The sequence below is a fragment of the Alternaria ventricosa genome (genome assembly GCF_023758065.1).
Source record: "Alternaria ventricosa strain BMP 2768 chromosome Unknown scaffold_2, whole genome shotgun sequence".
Lineage (NCBI taxonomy): Eukaryota > Fungi > Ascomycota > Dothideomycetes > Pleosporales > Pleosporaceae > Alternaria > Alternaria ventricosa.
Genome location: NW_026055682.1, coordinates 2,638,510 through 2,655,380, shown reverse-complemented (window position 1 = coordinate 2,655,380; position 16,871 = coordinate 2,638,510). Strand labels below are relative to the sequence as shown.

The window sequence follows — 16,871 nt, the reverse complement described above, 5'->3', positions numbered from 1 at the left end:
CTTGCGATGTAGGTGCATACTATCCAGAGCTAGCATCGTATCTATTGCGGACCGAATGTAAAAACGTACACCTCACATTTCGGCGACACGAAAATTGGACCGAGGAACCGGCGAACGGGCAGATCAACACTCAACCTACTCCGAGAGTCTGGTGACATATGGTGCGGGGCATGGTGTACCGGACACATGCAGCTAGTACGCTACAAGAAAGTCTCAAAAGGTAGCTTATGGCCCACTACGTCTCATGGTCACGCCGACGTCCAATCCACCATTGTTATCCATCCTCCGGCCTTCAGAAATGAGCACAGCCATAATCTCCGAAACGAGCAACATGTCCCCGAAAGGCAGAACGAAGATCACTCGAGAAGAAGAAGATCAGATATGGTCTTGGAACGCTTCACTTCCGCCAACTCCTCACTTGACTATCACTCAAGTCTTCACCAAGCAAGTCAGCTGCTCCCCTGACGCGCCTGCGGTGGACGCACCAGACGGTACACTCACATACACGCAATTGGAAGACTACTCTACGCGTTTAGCCCAACATCTTCATACTATACTCGATGAAGCCACTGCCGGCGAAATCATCCCGATCTGTTTCGACAAATCCATCTGGCTAGTTGTCTGTATGATGGCTGTGTCGAAGGCGGGGATGGCGTACACGACGCTGGACCCTGGCAACCCAACGGAGCGGTTACATGCGTGCCTGGCCACTATAAGTCCTCGAGTAATGCTTGCCGAAGAAAAGTTCAACGAGAGGTTTCCGCGCGAAGTTGTCAGCAAGGTGGTCATCAATGTGCCAGAACTTTGCAGCAGCGATTCCGAGAGTGGGATGATCGGAGTGATAGACCTGCCAGTCGGCCTTCCGAATGATCTCGCTTATGTGTGTTTCACATCAGGATCGACGGGACTACCTAAAGTGGTTCAACATACGCAAAGCAGTGCGGTCTCTAATGTTATCCATGGTCATGGTTACGCAGCTAGTAGCCGCGTTCTCAACTTCGCCTCCCAGGCTTTTGCTGCGAGCATTGTCACGACTTTGAAGACGCTTTGTAACGGGGGTCTATTGATCCTACCGCCAGAGCGAGAGCGCATGGGCGGTATAGCGAACTTCATCACCAGGAAGAAAATCACTCGGACCTTCCTTACACCAACGCTGCTGAACCTGCTGAAGCCAGAGGAAGTGGATTGCTTGCAGTTTTTGACCGTAGGGGGTGAGCCCGTAACTCAGCGACTCATCGATATTTGGGCGCCGCGGGTGTCGCTTGTGGAGGCGATTGGCATGACGGAGGGCGTCGGTATTGCGAACGCCATCGATGTTAGCGGGAAGAAATGTAAAGCTCGCCAGTTTATGACGGGTTGCGCATGGATCGTTGACCAAGACGATGCGAATACACTAGCGCCGATCGGGGAAACGGGGGAACTTCTTTTTGAGGGACCAGCGCTATTCCAGGGATACCGCAACGACCCGGAAGCTAATACGAAGGCATTTATCGACGGGCCACCTGTATGGGCGAAAGCGAGGGGGGAGATGAGACCCAGAGTGATGTTTCGAACGGGAGATTTGGCAAAGTATATCGAAGATGGCGTTGTGCAGATTGTGGGAAGGAAAGATACGCGTGTCAAGTTACATGGGCAACGCTTTGAGTTGGGAGAGGTGGAGAAGTCGTTGTTGGACAGCCTCCCATCGGGTGTGACGGTCGCAGCGGAGATAGTCGAACCGACAACCGGAACTGGGCCAATGCTCGTCGCTTTCATACACGGGCTTGCAACAGACTTCTCTCACGAAGTCAGGCAGTTGAGAGAGAGATTGGCGGACAGTCTTCCGGATCACATGATACCGCGCGGATTTGTGGAACTGAAAGAACGGCCGTTAAACCCGTCTGGCAAACTCGATCGAAAGCTACTGCGGAGTCAGGCTGCCAGGATGTCGTTGGTTGATCTGGTGAAGCATGTTGGCGCTCTAAGCAAGTCTGCGCCAGTGACATTGCAGGAGCGAACGATGCAACGTCTATGGGCCTCAGTGCTCGGCCTTCCTGTAGAGTACATCGGTTTGCAGGACGATTTCTTCCATCTTGGCGGAGATTCCTTGCACTGTATCAAGCTCATCGCACAAGCACGGAAAGAGCAGGTCATTCTGTCAATCGAAGACATCCTGGTAAATCGAACTCTCCAGGCTATGAGTACATCGGCAAGGTTCGAGGTATGCGCTCAGTCGACTACGCTAGGCGGTGAATATACAGCGCACACGATAGAGACAGTCGCACCGGAGATCTCACAAGATGATGTCGACGCTGTTGCTCTGGCGACGGACTGGCAGGCCTGGTGTGTCGGGCAGGGTCTGCTCAAGTCACATGGCTGGCATGACTACATGATCTTCAAGTTCCCCAAAACACTGGATGTTGGAAGGTTGCAACGCGCTTGTCAACAGCTCATAAACCAACACGCCCTCCTACGGACGGTGTTCGTAGTGAAAGCAAAACAAACTTTCCAGGTCGTTCTCAAGGCCAAGGCTTTCCCCTTCCGGTTCACTGTGGAGCAGTCTAGTGACAATCAGAATATGGACGGGCTTGTTAAGGAGATCATTCAGCAGGATATGAAACGACACCGTCAACTCGGCGATACTTTGGTAGCTTTTACCCTTGTACATGATGCCACGACTAGCACAGCGCAACTGGTCCTTCGAATCTCCCACGCCCAGTACGACGCGCTCAGTCTCAACACATTGTGGCGCTCGCTCGAGGCTTTGTATTTTGACAGACCATTGGAAGTCATTCCTTTCACCGACTTCTGCGCAGAAGCAGTCTTAGCAAGCAGGAATTCTGAGACGTTCTGGAAGACAGCTCTGGCCAATAGCTCGATGAGCGAAGTTCGTGCTCACACTCGCCCTAGCGTGGACTGCCCTATCAACGGCGCCGTCAAGATTTCCGTTCCCTTGGTAGATCTGAAGACTTCGGGTTACACGAGCGCAACCGCTGTTCTTGCCTCATGGTCGATCGTGCTGTCGAAGCTTACGGGTCAGGACTCTGTCGTATTCGGGTGCATCATTTCTGGAAGACACATGATGATGCCCAACGTATCGGATATCCTCGGCCCATGCATGAACGTCATACCTTTGCGCACGGATGTCGTTTCAACCGCAAAAGCTTCTTCGCTTCTCGATGCGACTCAAAGCAACTATCTGAAGTCGCTGCAGCATGGCCATATTGGACACCATCACATCATAGAGAAGTGCACCAATTGGCCTCGATGGACACGATTCTCGACAGTCGTGAACCATCTCAGCTTCGGGTCGATCGAGCAGCCATTTCCAGAACTTGGCGGGTGCGCATTCGACGTGTACGAACCGGAGCATGACAAAGCCGACCTATGGCTACAAACATCTGCTCGCGACAACAAGCTAGAAGTCGAACTGAGATACTCGCAACAGGCTTTCTCGGAAGATCGGGTTAAAGCGGTGTTGAGCGGCTTCGTTCAAACTTACGAACAGCTGCCTCATTTATTGGAGCAGAAACTGTCAGACATCCTTGCTCAATTCGATCTGGCTGCATTCCAGCACAACCTGGTCAGCCCCCGTCAAGCTAGGAAGCAGGCATCAAGGCCTGGGACAGAAGATAGAAAGATCTTGGAGGAAGTAGTTTGTTCAGCTTGGGAGTCGGTGTTGGGATCAGACTTCAGGTCGTCTCCTGGTTTCACACACCAAACTCCGTTCTACGAAATATGGGGCAACAGCATTGCTGCTGCCGCTCTTGCTTGTGAATACTCCAAGCGGGGATTTGCTACAAGTATTGAGGAACTGCTTGATTTCCCGTCTGTTGCAGAGACTATTGCTCTTCTCTCAACCCGCACAAAGGGCGATGCTGAGAAAGTCACTTAGCCTGCTGCACAACGAGCTTTTTGACATAGATAGTGCATTCATATCACAATAGACGTCGGCTTTTGATGAAACCTCGAGTATGAACCAATGTCGTGCTACAATGAGATGAAGATGTTTGCAGCCTGGAATGCGCAGCATGAGTCGTCCGGAAAAAAGGTGGCGTCCAATTTCGACTACTTACTGCACCTGCATGAATAAACTGAGGACCAGGCGGATATCGAGAGAGCTTACTGAAACAAGTCCACCTGTATTCTTGCATCAAGAGTCCATGTATAGAGCAGAGTTGATGGAACCTCGACTGCAGACCTCATGAACTTCTCCGGCCATAGGGCTCAAATGGAAAAATCGCCGCAATGCCTGCCATGAGGATGTACAACGCGGCGCAAATATATATCGGGACAGCGGTTCCCGTCTTTGCCGCCAGTCAGCGCGAACCCAGCCATTCGGAGTCATCTCAAACATGACAGGTTCAGTGAAGAGCAGACTTACATCAGCGACCGTCGCAATAACGGCACTCAAGATTCCCATAACCCTGTTCCAGGCAATCGCGATCCCGTTGCCGGTACCTCTGTGCGCACTAGGCAGCACCTCCGGCGTATAAGCGTACAGCGTGCCATAGTAGATATTTAAACAGAAGTTGATGATGCATGTGAACGCCACATTCTGAACAGCAGTCCTGACCTGCGTGTACGCGAAGAAGAAAGCCATGGTGACCAATGCTCCAATAACCATGGTATACTTACGACCAAGGCGCGTATGACACATGTAGCCCGCTAGCACAGGTCCCCAAATCCCGCTAAAGTTCACGAGGGTGTAGTTGCGCCAAGTGATGTAGGGTGATGGTTCACCGAAGGCGGCGCCGCGAGAGGAGAGGTAGGCGGGGAGGAAGACATTGTAGACTAAACAAAGGTGTACAAAGTCAGCGTATGTCTCACATGCAGTTCGCACAGAGACACTTACGGGGGTAGGCGAGGCCTATCAATGTCCACGAGAGCCAGATCAACGATGTGCTAATACCTATTCGCTTCGTGGAATACAGGCCGCGGAGGTGCATATTGATCTCTCCCAAGCCCCATTTACTCTGATTTCCACGTGCAGCGATACGATCTACGGTGCCACAGTCTTGCATCTGGGTGACGGTGAGACTACAAGGTCGATTGTATTTGGTGGCAATGAAGTGGAGGGTTTCGACGCACTCGGCGTCTTTACCTTCGCTGACGAGGAATTTGGGAGTCTCCTTGAGACGGATGATGGTGATGCGGAGAATAGACATTACAAAAACCAAGGATCCAGAAGCGTACCATACGTAGCGCCAACCTTGGTTGTTAGACTTTGTACAGGGGCCTGCCGTGGGATCGAGGGATGGGTCTGCGCAGCTAAAATTTGGAAGGAAGGCCCAGGCAAAAAAGCCAGCTACGAGCTGACCAATGCCTAGTCAGAGTGTTAGTACTTAGGCTTATAGATGCCATCCCTCGGAGAAGAAAACAGCGGAAGATTGGGGATATATATACCCCACCAAGCTGCCATGAGCGTAAGCATCCACTGCCTATAGCTAGGCAGATACTCCAAGAACACTGCCGTATCCAACACCAAATTCCCTCCGGCGCCAAAAGCACTCAAACATACGAACAAGCCCAAGACTTCCCAATTTGGGCTTGCTCCAGCCACAATTGCAAAGATCGAGCAAATCAGCAAACTAACGTTAAACGCTGTCTTTCGACCGATGATATCGGCCGATAAGCCCCAGAATAAGGCTCCCGTGAGCATTCCGACGTAAGCAGCGATGGTCAGGCCGTTTCGGTAGGAAGGCTTGAACTCAAGGGCGGCTTGCGCGGCGATGACGGACTGAATGAGTAGGATGAGGGAGTCAACGGCGTAGCCAAAACCATTCAGGACAAAGAGCTAAGCCTTATTAGAAATGCTCAAAGATGTCAGAGACACATCAAGTACCTTCCATTGATACGTCGTGAAACCGATCTGGGGACTGTAATCAGTACACACGCACAAGAGTCTTCTCTCAACAAGCTTACCTCATCGATCGCATTGTTAACCAGATGCATTTTTACATTTAGCACAGAATTAGTGTGCTCGAGTTGTAAGATGTCGTCTTTACCCAAGCTACTCGTTTCACCACAGGCGTGCTGGTGTTCAACATCGTGCTCGTGCTCTTGCACTTTCCCGTCGTGAACTTTGCTCTGATCGTCCATCTTACTATACCACACCTCAATCTCCGAATGCACTGTACAAAGTTTCCAACTCTTTGCAAATGTGAGAGGTGCACGCGACGACTGGGAAGAAAGAGAAAGGCCAAATAGAGGGGCACCGAGTGTAAGGTAGATCCATGTATCTTGCTGGCACTTGCAGCGAAGGACAAGACTATTCCGATGCTGTGCCCAATGCAACGTCCGAACTCACCACGTTGTTCGCCTGGTCCGAACGGCTGCACCAATGGCAACAACCCAAGGAATGCGCTTGTCAGCTCGTAGCTACGCTTTGATTGGTCGGCATTATAATCGGCTGTTAGTGACAGGGGTATAAGCTGAGGCGATCGCTCTTGGAAATCCTTGGGTTGTGATACGGGCGATACCAACGTGGGAAGGTGCGAACGAGCACAAGAACGTTCCGTCGAATCGGCAGTCGACCATTCTCGAGTTGCGCGCAACGTCTCTGAGCACGGAGATGGCCTCAGTGGCGTAAATCTGCAATACCAACTGGGCCACCTAGGGAGATGAGTTCAGGTCTTTCCATCTGCAATGTATATGTATTTGACTTGACTATAATCTGTATTGTGGAGTACGACTACATGCGCCTTCGCGCAGTGGGAATTTTGGTATAATCGTGATGGCGCCCCACTATTACAGCATTAGCAAGGAAAGAAAGGAATCTGTACATGATATCGCCGTAAATATAGCCCTGGTATCCTAAACGCCTTGCTGAAGACAAGATGTACACAATGATGAAATGCATCGGAAACAAGAGGATCCCATGTAATAGTTCCTACTGCCCGGGTGTTTGTGTCGGAGTACTCTCTTCGGTGCTGGCAATAGCACTGTCGCCTTCCGCGACCATCGTGACCGGTGTTGGTGTAATCCTTCGTCGCTTACTCTCTCGCGCATCTGCATCAACTTCCGGCATAGCATACAAATCTCGTTTCTTGGAAGTCGAAGATGCATCGTCGCGGTCTGACTCGCTCATTTCGCTTTCTCTTCGCCCAACATGGGCAGTGCTTGGTACCCCGCTGACCGAGCTACTTGCACTGTGCGTCGTGCCCTGGCCGTGAGCTGGGGTCAGAGGCGGTGTCCACATCGGTACAGGTCCAGAATTGGCAGCAGCAATACTAGGCACTGATGACATAGCCGGCGTTGGGGCGTTCATGTTGCTTTGGTCACCTGCACCGGGCGCAAAGGATGAAGCAGTAGCAATACTGGATACTGAATTGCTTCTTGTGGGACTTCCAGGCCTTGCGGGAACAAAAGAGCTCGGAGAGGCCGGGAAGCCTGCAGAGGGTTGCCTCTGCATTGGTGGTGCAGTAGCCGTTGTGGTGCCTGGCATGGTTCCGTTTGTTGGTGTAGGAGTCGGGGTAGAGTTGTTTGATGTGTGCCCCCCCGTGGTGTTGATGGCAGCAGGTGTCTGCTGTGGTCGGCTATGAACAGCTAAAGGACCCGTGTACTTGTCGCCGAGTTCGCCAGGAGCAAATGTGATGGATGAGCAAAAGCCATCCGACGAGGTCATCAGCAGCATGGAGCCGTCATTTGACCTATTGAATGGTAAGTGAACTGGGAGTCAAAGCGGGCCTCGGCACGTACCAGGTGATGTCTGTAAAGGTAGCAAAGTGCAAGTTGCTGACGATGCATAGGGGCTTCTGTTGCTGCGTATCGTAGATGTGGATAGCGTCTTGTGTTGCGACAGCATACATCATGCGATAAGGCAGTGTAAAGGCAGACGGAGGCCCGGGGGGCAGGCCGGATTGAGCGGATGCTTCGCCATCGGCGGGCTTGGGCGACGGCGCTGATAGGCTAGGCGAGGGAGAAGGCGCACTCGTGATGGGCGGGGGGTCCATGGATGAATGCGAGGTAGGGGGCTTGGAGGGCATGACTGGATCAGGCAGAGAAGGAATCTCATCGTCCATATTCGAAGTATCGATGGTGATGTGCCTGGTGGGTGGGGCAGACTGGCGCAGGGTATAGTAGACGGGCGAGCAACGGACGGCGACCGAGGGCTTCTTGTGGCCGGGCAGATAGGCGACGGGTGGCTTGTTAAGGCCGGCCCGGGTATATATGTAGACTGTATTCGTGATGTCGTCGGTCTGCTTGGCTTCAGCAACGGACGCATGCACGGCCTTGTATTGGCCTGCCGGCGTGAACAACAAGCTGCCGTCCGGGGCAAATGTAAGACGTCGGAAGAAGGACGTCAGGGTCTCGTTGAAGTAGAGGGGCGCGTTGCGGAGGCCCATGGGGCCCATGGTGCCAATGCTGGGGGAGTTTGGCATGACGGCGGGCAGGGGCATGGACGGAGCGGGCGAGGCGGAGCGGCGCATGGATGGAGAGGAGCCGAAGGACGAACGACGGCTGTGCGAGGTCGGCGGCGGATGCATCGTGGGCAGGGCCAGCGACTGGGGCGTGCCGGGCATCGACGGCACGGGCGAGCCGATTGCCATGGCAGCATCAGCGGCAAAGGCGCGGCTGCCGAAGTCTGGGGGCGCCGGGCTGTTGGAAGAGACGCGGCGGGCGGGCAGGTCCATCTTGGTGACCTTGCTGTGCTGGGCCAGCGAGAAGTGGCCGTCCTTGTTCTTCAGGGTGTAGATGTGGACGGAGCGGTCCGACGACTGGGTTGCAATGTACTCGTTCATGGGGTCCCAGGCAACGCCCTGGACGTAGTGGTTGTGCTCGGCAATCTGCCGCACGATGCTTCCTAGACATGATTGAGCAGCTATCGGGGACGTGGTGGCTGGGCACGGGGCGTACCAGTGTGAGCGTTGTAGATGCGGGCAATGTTGTCCATGCTGCCTGTGATGAAGAAGACGCCGTCAGGGGACCAGGCCAGGTCGTAGATCTCGGAGCCTATGGACCTGCACATGGCCTTGACTCGCCACGTCTCCTTGTCTTCGAGGCCCTCGTCCAAGTTGTGCGCCGCCTGCTTCTCGGCGGGGACCCAGAGCAGCACGTTGCCGTCGTCGCCGGCGCTCGCGAGCATCTCGCCTAGGGCACGTCAGTTGCTGCTCTCTCTTGCACGTGGGCCGGAGGCGTACCCCGTGGACACCATCGCACCACGTTGACGGCCTGCGTGTGCTTGGCCAGAGTCGACAGGTAGGAGACGGTGCGCTCCTCGCCGTGCGCCTCGACGCTCCAGAGCTGTTGTACAGGTCAGCGCAAGTCCATGCTGCTCGCGGGGAGGGGCTGCCGCACCCGCACGTTGTTGTCGCCGCCCGCTGTCGCCAGGCGTCCCTTGCCGTGGGGCTCAAAGTGCGCCGAGTAGATGGGCGCGTTCTCGTTGTGCCAGGACACCAGGAGCGGAGCAGCCTTCATCGTCGCTGGGGCCGCTGCTCATTCCGCACACAGGCGCAGGCGTAGGGCGTCCGTGGGTGCTGGCTGCACGTGACGGGTCGTGATGTTGGCGGGAGGAGGGCAGGGCATGCGGGTGAGGCTCTGGGCTGGCGGTGCGGAGGGCAGATGGATGGTTTGCCTGTGTCTCTGGGTGCCCAGGTGGTTGGAGCGCGGACGTTCCGCGTCTGCTCCTAGCCGCATCGGGAAAGCTCTTTGGTTTTGGTTTCACTGTAGCCACCAGCGCCCGTCCAGCCTCCCACACGCCGGCCCTCATGTAGATCCTGCAAACACAGGCAACCCGCCTGCATCCACCATGGCAGACGACGCTGCCGCCCGCCTCGAAACCGAGCTGCTGCTGCTAGATGCCATGTATCCCCACCAGACGCACTATCATCCCAAGTCACGGGAATTGAGCTTCTCCCAAGATGATCGTGCCTCGCTCCTTCTTCGCTTGCCCGAGTCGTATCCGGCATCAGGGTCGCCCGACATCATCTCTGCGACTGACGCAGCCAAGCACGACCTGCGGACGCGCATTAGAGATGCCGTCACAGGGCTTGGGCTGGCCCAAGGCGAAGAGGCCCTCGATGCCATCCTCGCTGCCTTTCGGCACATGCTCGATTCTGCTCCTGCTGAATCACACAGCGGCTCGACCGCAGGGGCCAACCAGAGTCTAGACACCTCCAAGACAGTCATTGTATGGCTGCACCATCTTCTCAATACCAACAAACGCAAACTTGCACTCTCACCTCCGTCTTCAGTGCCACCCGTGTCTGGGCTCACCAAGCCTGGATATCCTGGCTTGCTTGTCTACTCCGGCCCCTCCGTAGCTGTCACAGAGCATATCAACACACTAAAAGCACAGAACTGGCAAGCGTTCCAGGTACGGTATGAAGAAGCAGAGCTCTGGCACTTTGCACATGGTGCCGGCGTCAGAGAGATGGAGACCATGAGCCATGTCGTCAAGGGCGTCGAAACAGAAGGAGCCATTGGGGCAACGCAGAAAGAGGAGCTTCTCAAAGCTATCGGTATCAAATAAACATCCCACCAGTTCTCTGCTACACTTCTTCCAAAGGCGCCCTCTTATTTGTTGACGTGACCCCTGGCTCAAGTAATCGTTAGGACCTCCGCTTATGGTCTCCATCTGCACTTTCGTGGTGACGTGGTGTACCTTGGATGTACGAAGGAGCAACATGTCATTCGAGGTTGGCCCGAGCGCGCCAATTCGCATCCCAAATCATCGAAAGTCTGCCGCAGCACCATTTCGCAACACCACGGCGTCATACAGTCTCCAATATCAACACCCCAATGGCTGCACCAATGAAATGCATGGCCACGGCTGTGAGGAGTATTTCAGGTCCACGAGCGGCGCGCGTTCCGCATCGAACATTCGCCTTTAGCACATCGAGTCCGGTCGCATCGTCGCGGAAACCATCAGCGGGCAACGCAACGTGTCGGAGGGAATTACAGACAACGCGCATTGGACCAAGGAACGCTGCAAGTAGCTTCCAAGGACACACAAGGGGTTTTTCGCAATCGACACCGCGGAGCAAGCTCAAGACAATAGATCAGATCCGGGCCAGGAACAAGGGCGGGGTACGTTTCGATATCCAAGGAACTATATACCAGATGGGAGTACTTAGACGCCCGATCAAAGGCTAACGCTTCGTAGCCATTCAATCTCACAGCAGCCATCCTCTTCGTCGCAGCAGGCGGAGGATTATGGGCCTACTTCACATACGAGAAAGAGCGCATGGCAAGAAAGCGAATCGCCGAGCAAACAAAGGGTATCGGAAAGCCTAAAGTAGGCGGTCCATTCCACCTCCAAGACCATAATGGCCAGCCATTCAGCAACGAGGATATGCTAGGCAAATACTCTCTCGTACGGCATCGCCCTCGACCCAGTGTGAGCATTTACACTAACAACAGTGTCGTAGGTCTACTTTGGTTTCACTCACTGTCCCGACATCTGCCCCGACGAGCTCGACAAAATGGCTCTCATGTACGACAAAGTCGTCGCCGAATGCGGAAACGTCATCCTCCCCGTCATGATCACATGCGATCCTGCACGCGACAACCCCAAGGTGCTCAAGGAATACCTGGCAGAGTTCCATCCTGACTTCATCGGCTTGACAGGCACCCACGAGGAGATCAAGGATACATGTAAAGCGTATCGCGTGTACTTCAGCACCCCCAAGGACGTCAAGCCTGGCCAAGACTACCTGGTTGATCACAGTATCTACTTCTATTTGATGGGTATGTTGTCTTGCTGTCATCAGGTTGCACGTACATAGGCTAACAGATCTACCAGACCCAGAAGGCGATTTTGTCGAAGCCATCGGGCGCAACTTCACGGCGGAACAGGCTGCGAAGGTCATCTCAGACCACATCAAGGATTGGGAAAAGCCGTTGAAGAAAGAGACGAGATGGGAGTAGACGAATGCGCATTGAAGGTTGGAGATGCGAGTGGCTCGTGTGACTTGCATGCTATAGAACGTGAGAAGGGCGTGCGAGTCACACCAGGTGCAGGGAGAAATGTATATATACTTTTGTAAGAATACGGTGAGTGGGGCTTATACTATGCCATGTGTGCAGGTGTGTAGATTACTTGTCTGAATACCCATATTACAAGGACATAGCATTTCGCTGTAGATGCAACACGTTCGTAAGTGAGCTGTCGCTATGCATCCTGTCTTCTCTTTCCAGGGTACAGGTCTGTACTCTTTGATACTAAAACTCATGTGTGCGATACGCTGTACACATTAAAATACATAAAGCTGTCTCTGTGACCTTTCAGTAGAGAATACAGCAAGTGTCTATGTTGAAAAAAAATGAAGAAAGAAGGCGGACGTATGCTTCCGTGGAAATGCATTAAGAACAAGATATGTTGCTTTTATAGCCTCAGAGAGACGAATGCACCTGTGTCAAAAAAGAAAGATAGCCGGGCAAAAAGAAACAAGGGCCGAACCGGAGTCGAACCGGTGACTTCGGGAAGGTAGCATTTCGTTTCAACTGCAGTCCTACACTCTACCACTGAGTTACCGGCCCATCGAAGAACATATAGATGATTTTGAAAGTAATTAAAATATATCCTACCTAATTAGCACCTGATCATTGACTTATCCACAGCCCCCACATCTAACCCACCCACGTGGTGTCTTCATCGATGCATTTGCTAGCACGCCACCTACTTTGCACCTTGGCTCCGCAAGAGCAGTATCAAGCATTTGCCATGCTGACTCTGCCGGAAACCGTCCACCTACAAATGTTCGGTCAGACATTCTACAAAGCAGTTACATTAGTTACATAAACTAGGGCATATCCTGGCGCAGAGAGATCTATACTAAACGCTTGGGCTTTTTTTTAATGCATCGCCTATGATGCACCCGGCAATGCGATGTAACGTGTGTCGTTGCTTTGCACTTAGGAGAAAAATAGTTGTCACGGTATTTCAATGTAGCCGTACCCTCTGCCTGAATTTGAAAGCATATCAAGCTATTCCAACGCGTATTGGACTGTCAGACTAAGGATGTGGTCCGTCTTTGCCTCGGATTAGAGCCTGGGTTTGGTCGGGCAAGTTATCGTTATAGCACCTTGGTATACGGTAAGATCTTGATTTGGTGCACCTATTTTTCGGCACAAGTGCGATGGCTCTGATAATGGACTGATTGCTGGAAGGCAGCTGCAGTAACAACGTTGAAATGTGCGTTTAGATTGCTTCTACTCTTTTTCCCGGACAAGTACATTGAAGAAAACCCATGAGTCAGCCAGCACAACGAACGGCAAGGGTGAGGTCTAAACGCCCAAGAAAATGATGAGAACTCTTATGCTGCATCTCTATAGATACTTCAATCTTGTTCGCAGTTGATGGCTGCTTATTACCTAGGTAGTGTTCCGGTGCACAACGTCTTGTAAGACTACAACTAAAGAACCGACCTTGGGATGCAGCATAGCAGTTGCCCTGTTTTGGCATCTGATTGGAAACGCGTGTTGAACACAAATGATATCTTCAAGGTGTGCTTTCGTTCAGAACCACTACAGCCTTCGCAAAAGCGAGGCTATCCCCCTCAGTGAATACAGATAGCAGGAAACTGAAATGGCTTTACTAATTGCAAGGTTACGTCAGACAAAGATTCGTATGTCTTGGCTGGGTTCCACCACCTCCAGTCTCATGAATGTATCCTGTTCTTGATCGCTTCTACAATACTCTTCAGACCACTCAGTCTGGCCTCTCTCGTCTCCCCAAGGTATAAGCTTGCAACAGGCCATGCATGAATACCTCCCGGCTCTTCCCAGCTGTCTACCTCTTTTCCGGTCTTTTCCAATAAGCTGATCAGGCGCCTTGTCTCCGGCCCAAGCACTTCTTCACTACCATATAGGAAATACCATCCTTGTTCAGGACTAGCCTCTCTCCACTTATTCAAATCTCTGCACGTTCCGGGTGAAACGATTGGATCATCTGCTGACACCTTGCTCCCGATGTATTGACGGCCGTATAGCTCCAACGATGAACTGTTGAGATAGTCGGATTCTGTGTTTCGATTTTCGCGCGATAGAATCGTGACCCACGGGCTGATCATGATGGCAAGGCCAGGTTTCTGATGTCGCAAGTCCGTGTGGTCAGACACGTATAGCAGAAAGCTCAAGATGAGGGTTGCGCCCGCAGAGTCTCCACCCACGACGACACGAACTGAAGATTGAGCTAGCGATAGAACGTATTCGTAGCCTGCGACCGTCTCGTGGAGTTGGGTAGGGTATGTAGCGTCTGGGACGAGAGTGTATTCCAAAGCGAATAGAGCCGGATTGCTGTACCCAGCGTTCTTGAGCATTGCAACCCAAGCGAGTAGAAACTCCATATAGAAGAAACTACTCCCCATGGAAAAGCCACCTCCATGACAATAGTACACAATTACGTCTGGCTGCTCTTGCTGGTTGTGCACTATCCATACACCTCTAAAGTTTGGTCTTTTAATCTCAGTCCACCTGATAGGACTGGTGACGATGCCGTGTCTCAGCATACGAAACCTCAAGAAAGGGAGTGACACGGCTTTGGAAAAAAAGACACGCCCCAGAAAGGCGGGCATGTTGGCGAATGCATAGCGAACGAAACGGATGACCAAGTCCTGGAAAGGCGTTGCCTTCTGCACGAAAGGGGCACGATGTTGATGTGATACGAAGAAGCGTTCACGAATGAACTGGTACGGTATGGAGACGGCTTTGGGAGCTGTGAGTATTAGTATGCCCACGTACATGACATGTTGTAGCTTACCCAGAGATGGCAGGGCTGGTATCAGCCATGTCAAGAGTGGCAGGAGCCCAATCTGGACTAACAATTGAGGAGCGAGAAAGACGAGGAAAGCTATGCAGTCCAGATAAGAAATTTGACTCAGTATCATCTTTACAGAGTAGAGGATGGACAAAGTATCTCAGCCACGAGCACGCCTAGCGACACCGACCGTTCAGGACTGGAATAGCGATGACGCTGACAAGGGTCCGGCTAAGCCACAATCGCTTAGCGCCACATCTAACTATAAGGGTTTTGGGGCTGTAGAACAATACTTAGCTAATGCTTTTATAATAAGTTTTAGTTAGAATAATTATTACTCTAAATTTAGAATTATATTATTTATAGTGCAAAATAACAGCTGCGCAAAATAAGTATTAATAGTAAAATAGTAGAGAGTGCACTTAAGAGAAAATAGTTTTATCTAAAAATAAGCTATAAATAATCTAAAAATAATATACAGCTAAAATTACTATATATAACTATAATTTTACTAGTATTTTAAAACTATTTATATATATAAGTATATACTACGTATAGAGTTTGTAAATTATATTAAAATAAAAGTATTATTATAACTATAGTTCTAAATAAAGATAAATTTACCTAATAAATATTTATTTTTAAAGTAATACTATAATTATTTTATAGTAAATATTATTTTAGCTATAGCTTATCTAGAGATATAGGTAATCTTAGAGGCTAGGTTATTCTAGTCTTATAGGTGTATTCTAGCTGCACTAGGTACTACTTACTAGGCTAACTCTATCTATTTATAGTAATTTACCTCTTTTAACCTATATTAAATATAAAAAGATATTCTATAAACTAACTCTACGCCTAGCCTCTCTTAATACTAATACACTTAATCTTTAGCTAACTTTATAATATTCTTTACTATAATACTTACGTCTAATATAGTAAAGATATATAAGTGTTATAATACTCTCTTTTATCTATCTTTTATTTCTGTTACTAACGTTGCTAAACAAATAATATAAGCTAGTAATATATATTAAAACTAAGTTTATTAGTTAGTTAGCTAGTGCTTATTAAATAATATAATAGAGAATAGAACTAACTCTAAAGCTACTATTATTAATATACTAATTGCGAAGTTATATTACGTCTTAGCTTACTATATTTAGTTAGCTTTAACTTAGTAGAAATAAAACGCGTTCTACCTTAGTAGTGTAGAAGAGTTCTTTAGTAAAGACTACTATAATTATTATTAACCTTTTAGTTAGGCTAGCTAGTAGATAATTTTACTTCTTTTAGCTATCTTTATTTTTAAAACTATTTTTATTATCTACTATTAGACTAGCTTTATATCTATAGACTTTATACTTAGAGAAATTACATAATAAATAGCTAGTTATTATAGCTATATACTATTAAAGCTATTCTAGTAAAGATAATAGCTAGTAGTATACGCTATAGCTATAATATTCGCCTATTAATACTAGTAATAATATAGTTAGCGCTTATTCTATCTACTTAATATATATAAGTAATTTTATAATAAAAAACTAACTAAAGAACTAGATTATTAAATAAACTTACCTCTTACTTTCTTTACTCTAACTAAACTTTAAACACCTTCTATATAAGAAAGCTATTACCTAGAGTATATAAGTTAACTTACTACTATTTTATTATTCTAAGATTATAGCTATACGTAGATAAATAGCACTTTAGAGAAGGCTTTAAAACTTAAATTAGCTATATACGTAGTATATAGCTAGAATATAAATCTTAGAATAGTTTAGTGTACGCGCTATAATATAGAAATATAAGTAGCTAAAATAACTAAGTCTATACGCGCTATACTAGAGATATAAGTAGCTAAAATAGCTAAGTCTACGTTATAGATAAAAGTTAGTATATCTAGGTAAAAGCTAAAATAGCTATATCTACGCGCTATCTATCTAAGTTTAAGTAGTTAAAATAGCTAAGTCTATACTATAAGTAGAAGTAAATAAGAAAATATCTAGCTAAGATTATAGTATAAATATTAAGTTTAAGTAGTTAAAACAGCTAAGTCTATACTATAGGTAGAAGTAAATAAAAAAATATTAGTTAAGTCTAAGTAGTTAAAATAGCTAAACCTACGTAATATAAAGCTAGAATCTATAGCTTAAAATAGCTAAGTCTACGTTATAGATATAGATAA

General features: G+C 49.4%; 3 protein-coding genes and 1 non-coding gene across 4 annotated transcripts; 2 read left to right on the top strand and 2 right to left on the bottom strand.

The window, feature by feature from the left end:
* Positions 1 to 298: 298 nt before the first annotated feature.
* Positions 299 to 3,874, top strand: J4E93_001869 (NRPS; the record flags this gene model as incomplete). The annotated part of the gene is made up of 1 exon (XM_049339817.1): positions 299 to 3,874. The coding sequence occupies one exon, from the start codon at positions 299 to 301 to the stop codon at positions 3,872 to 3,874; it is 3,576 nt and encodes a 1,191-aa protein (XP_049203774.1).
* Positions 3,875 to 9,730: 5,856 nt separating this feature from the next.
* J4E93_001868 (uncharacterized protein) lies at positions 9,731 to 10,453 on the top strand (the record flags this gene model as incomplete). Its single annotated transcript, XM_049339816.1, has 1 exon — positions 9,731 to 10,453. The coding sequence occupies one exon, from the start codon at positions 9,731 to 9,733 to the stop codon at positions 10,451 to 10,453; it is 723 nt and encodes a 240-aa protein (XP_049203773.1).
* A 1,919-nt stretch (positions 10,454 to 12,372) lies between these two features.
* J4E93_001867 lies at positions 12,373 to 12,462 on the bottom strand. Its single transcript has one exon. It is a non-coding gene; the product is annotated as a tRNA-Cys (tRNA).
* A 1,121-nt stretch (positions 12,463 to 13,583) lies between these two features.
* Positions 13,584 to 14,671, bottom strand: J4E93_001866 (uncharacterized protein; the record flags this gene model as incomplete). The annotated part of the gene is made up of 2 exons (XM_049339815.1): positions 13,584 to 14,638; positions 14,665 to 14,671. 2 exons carry the CDS (start codon positions 14,669 to 14,671, stop codon positions 13,584 to 13,586), a joined length of 1,062 nt encoding a protein of 353 aa, XP_049203772.1.
* Between the last annotated feature and the right edge of the window lie 2,200 nt (positions 14,672 to 16,871).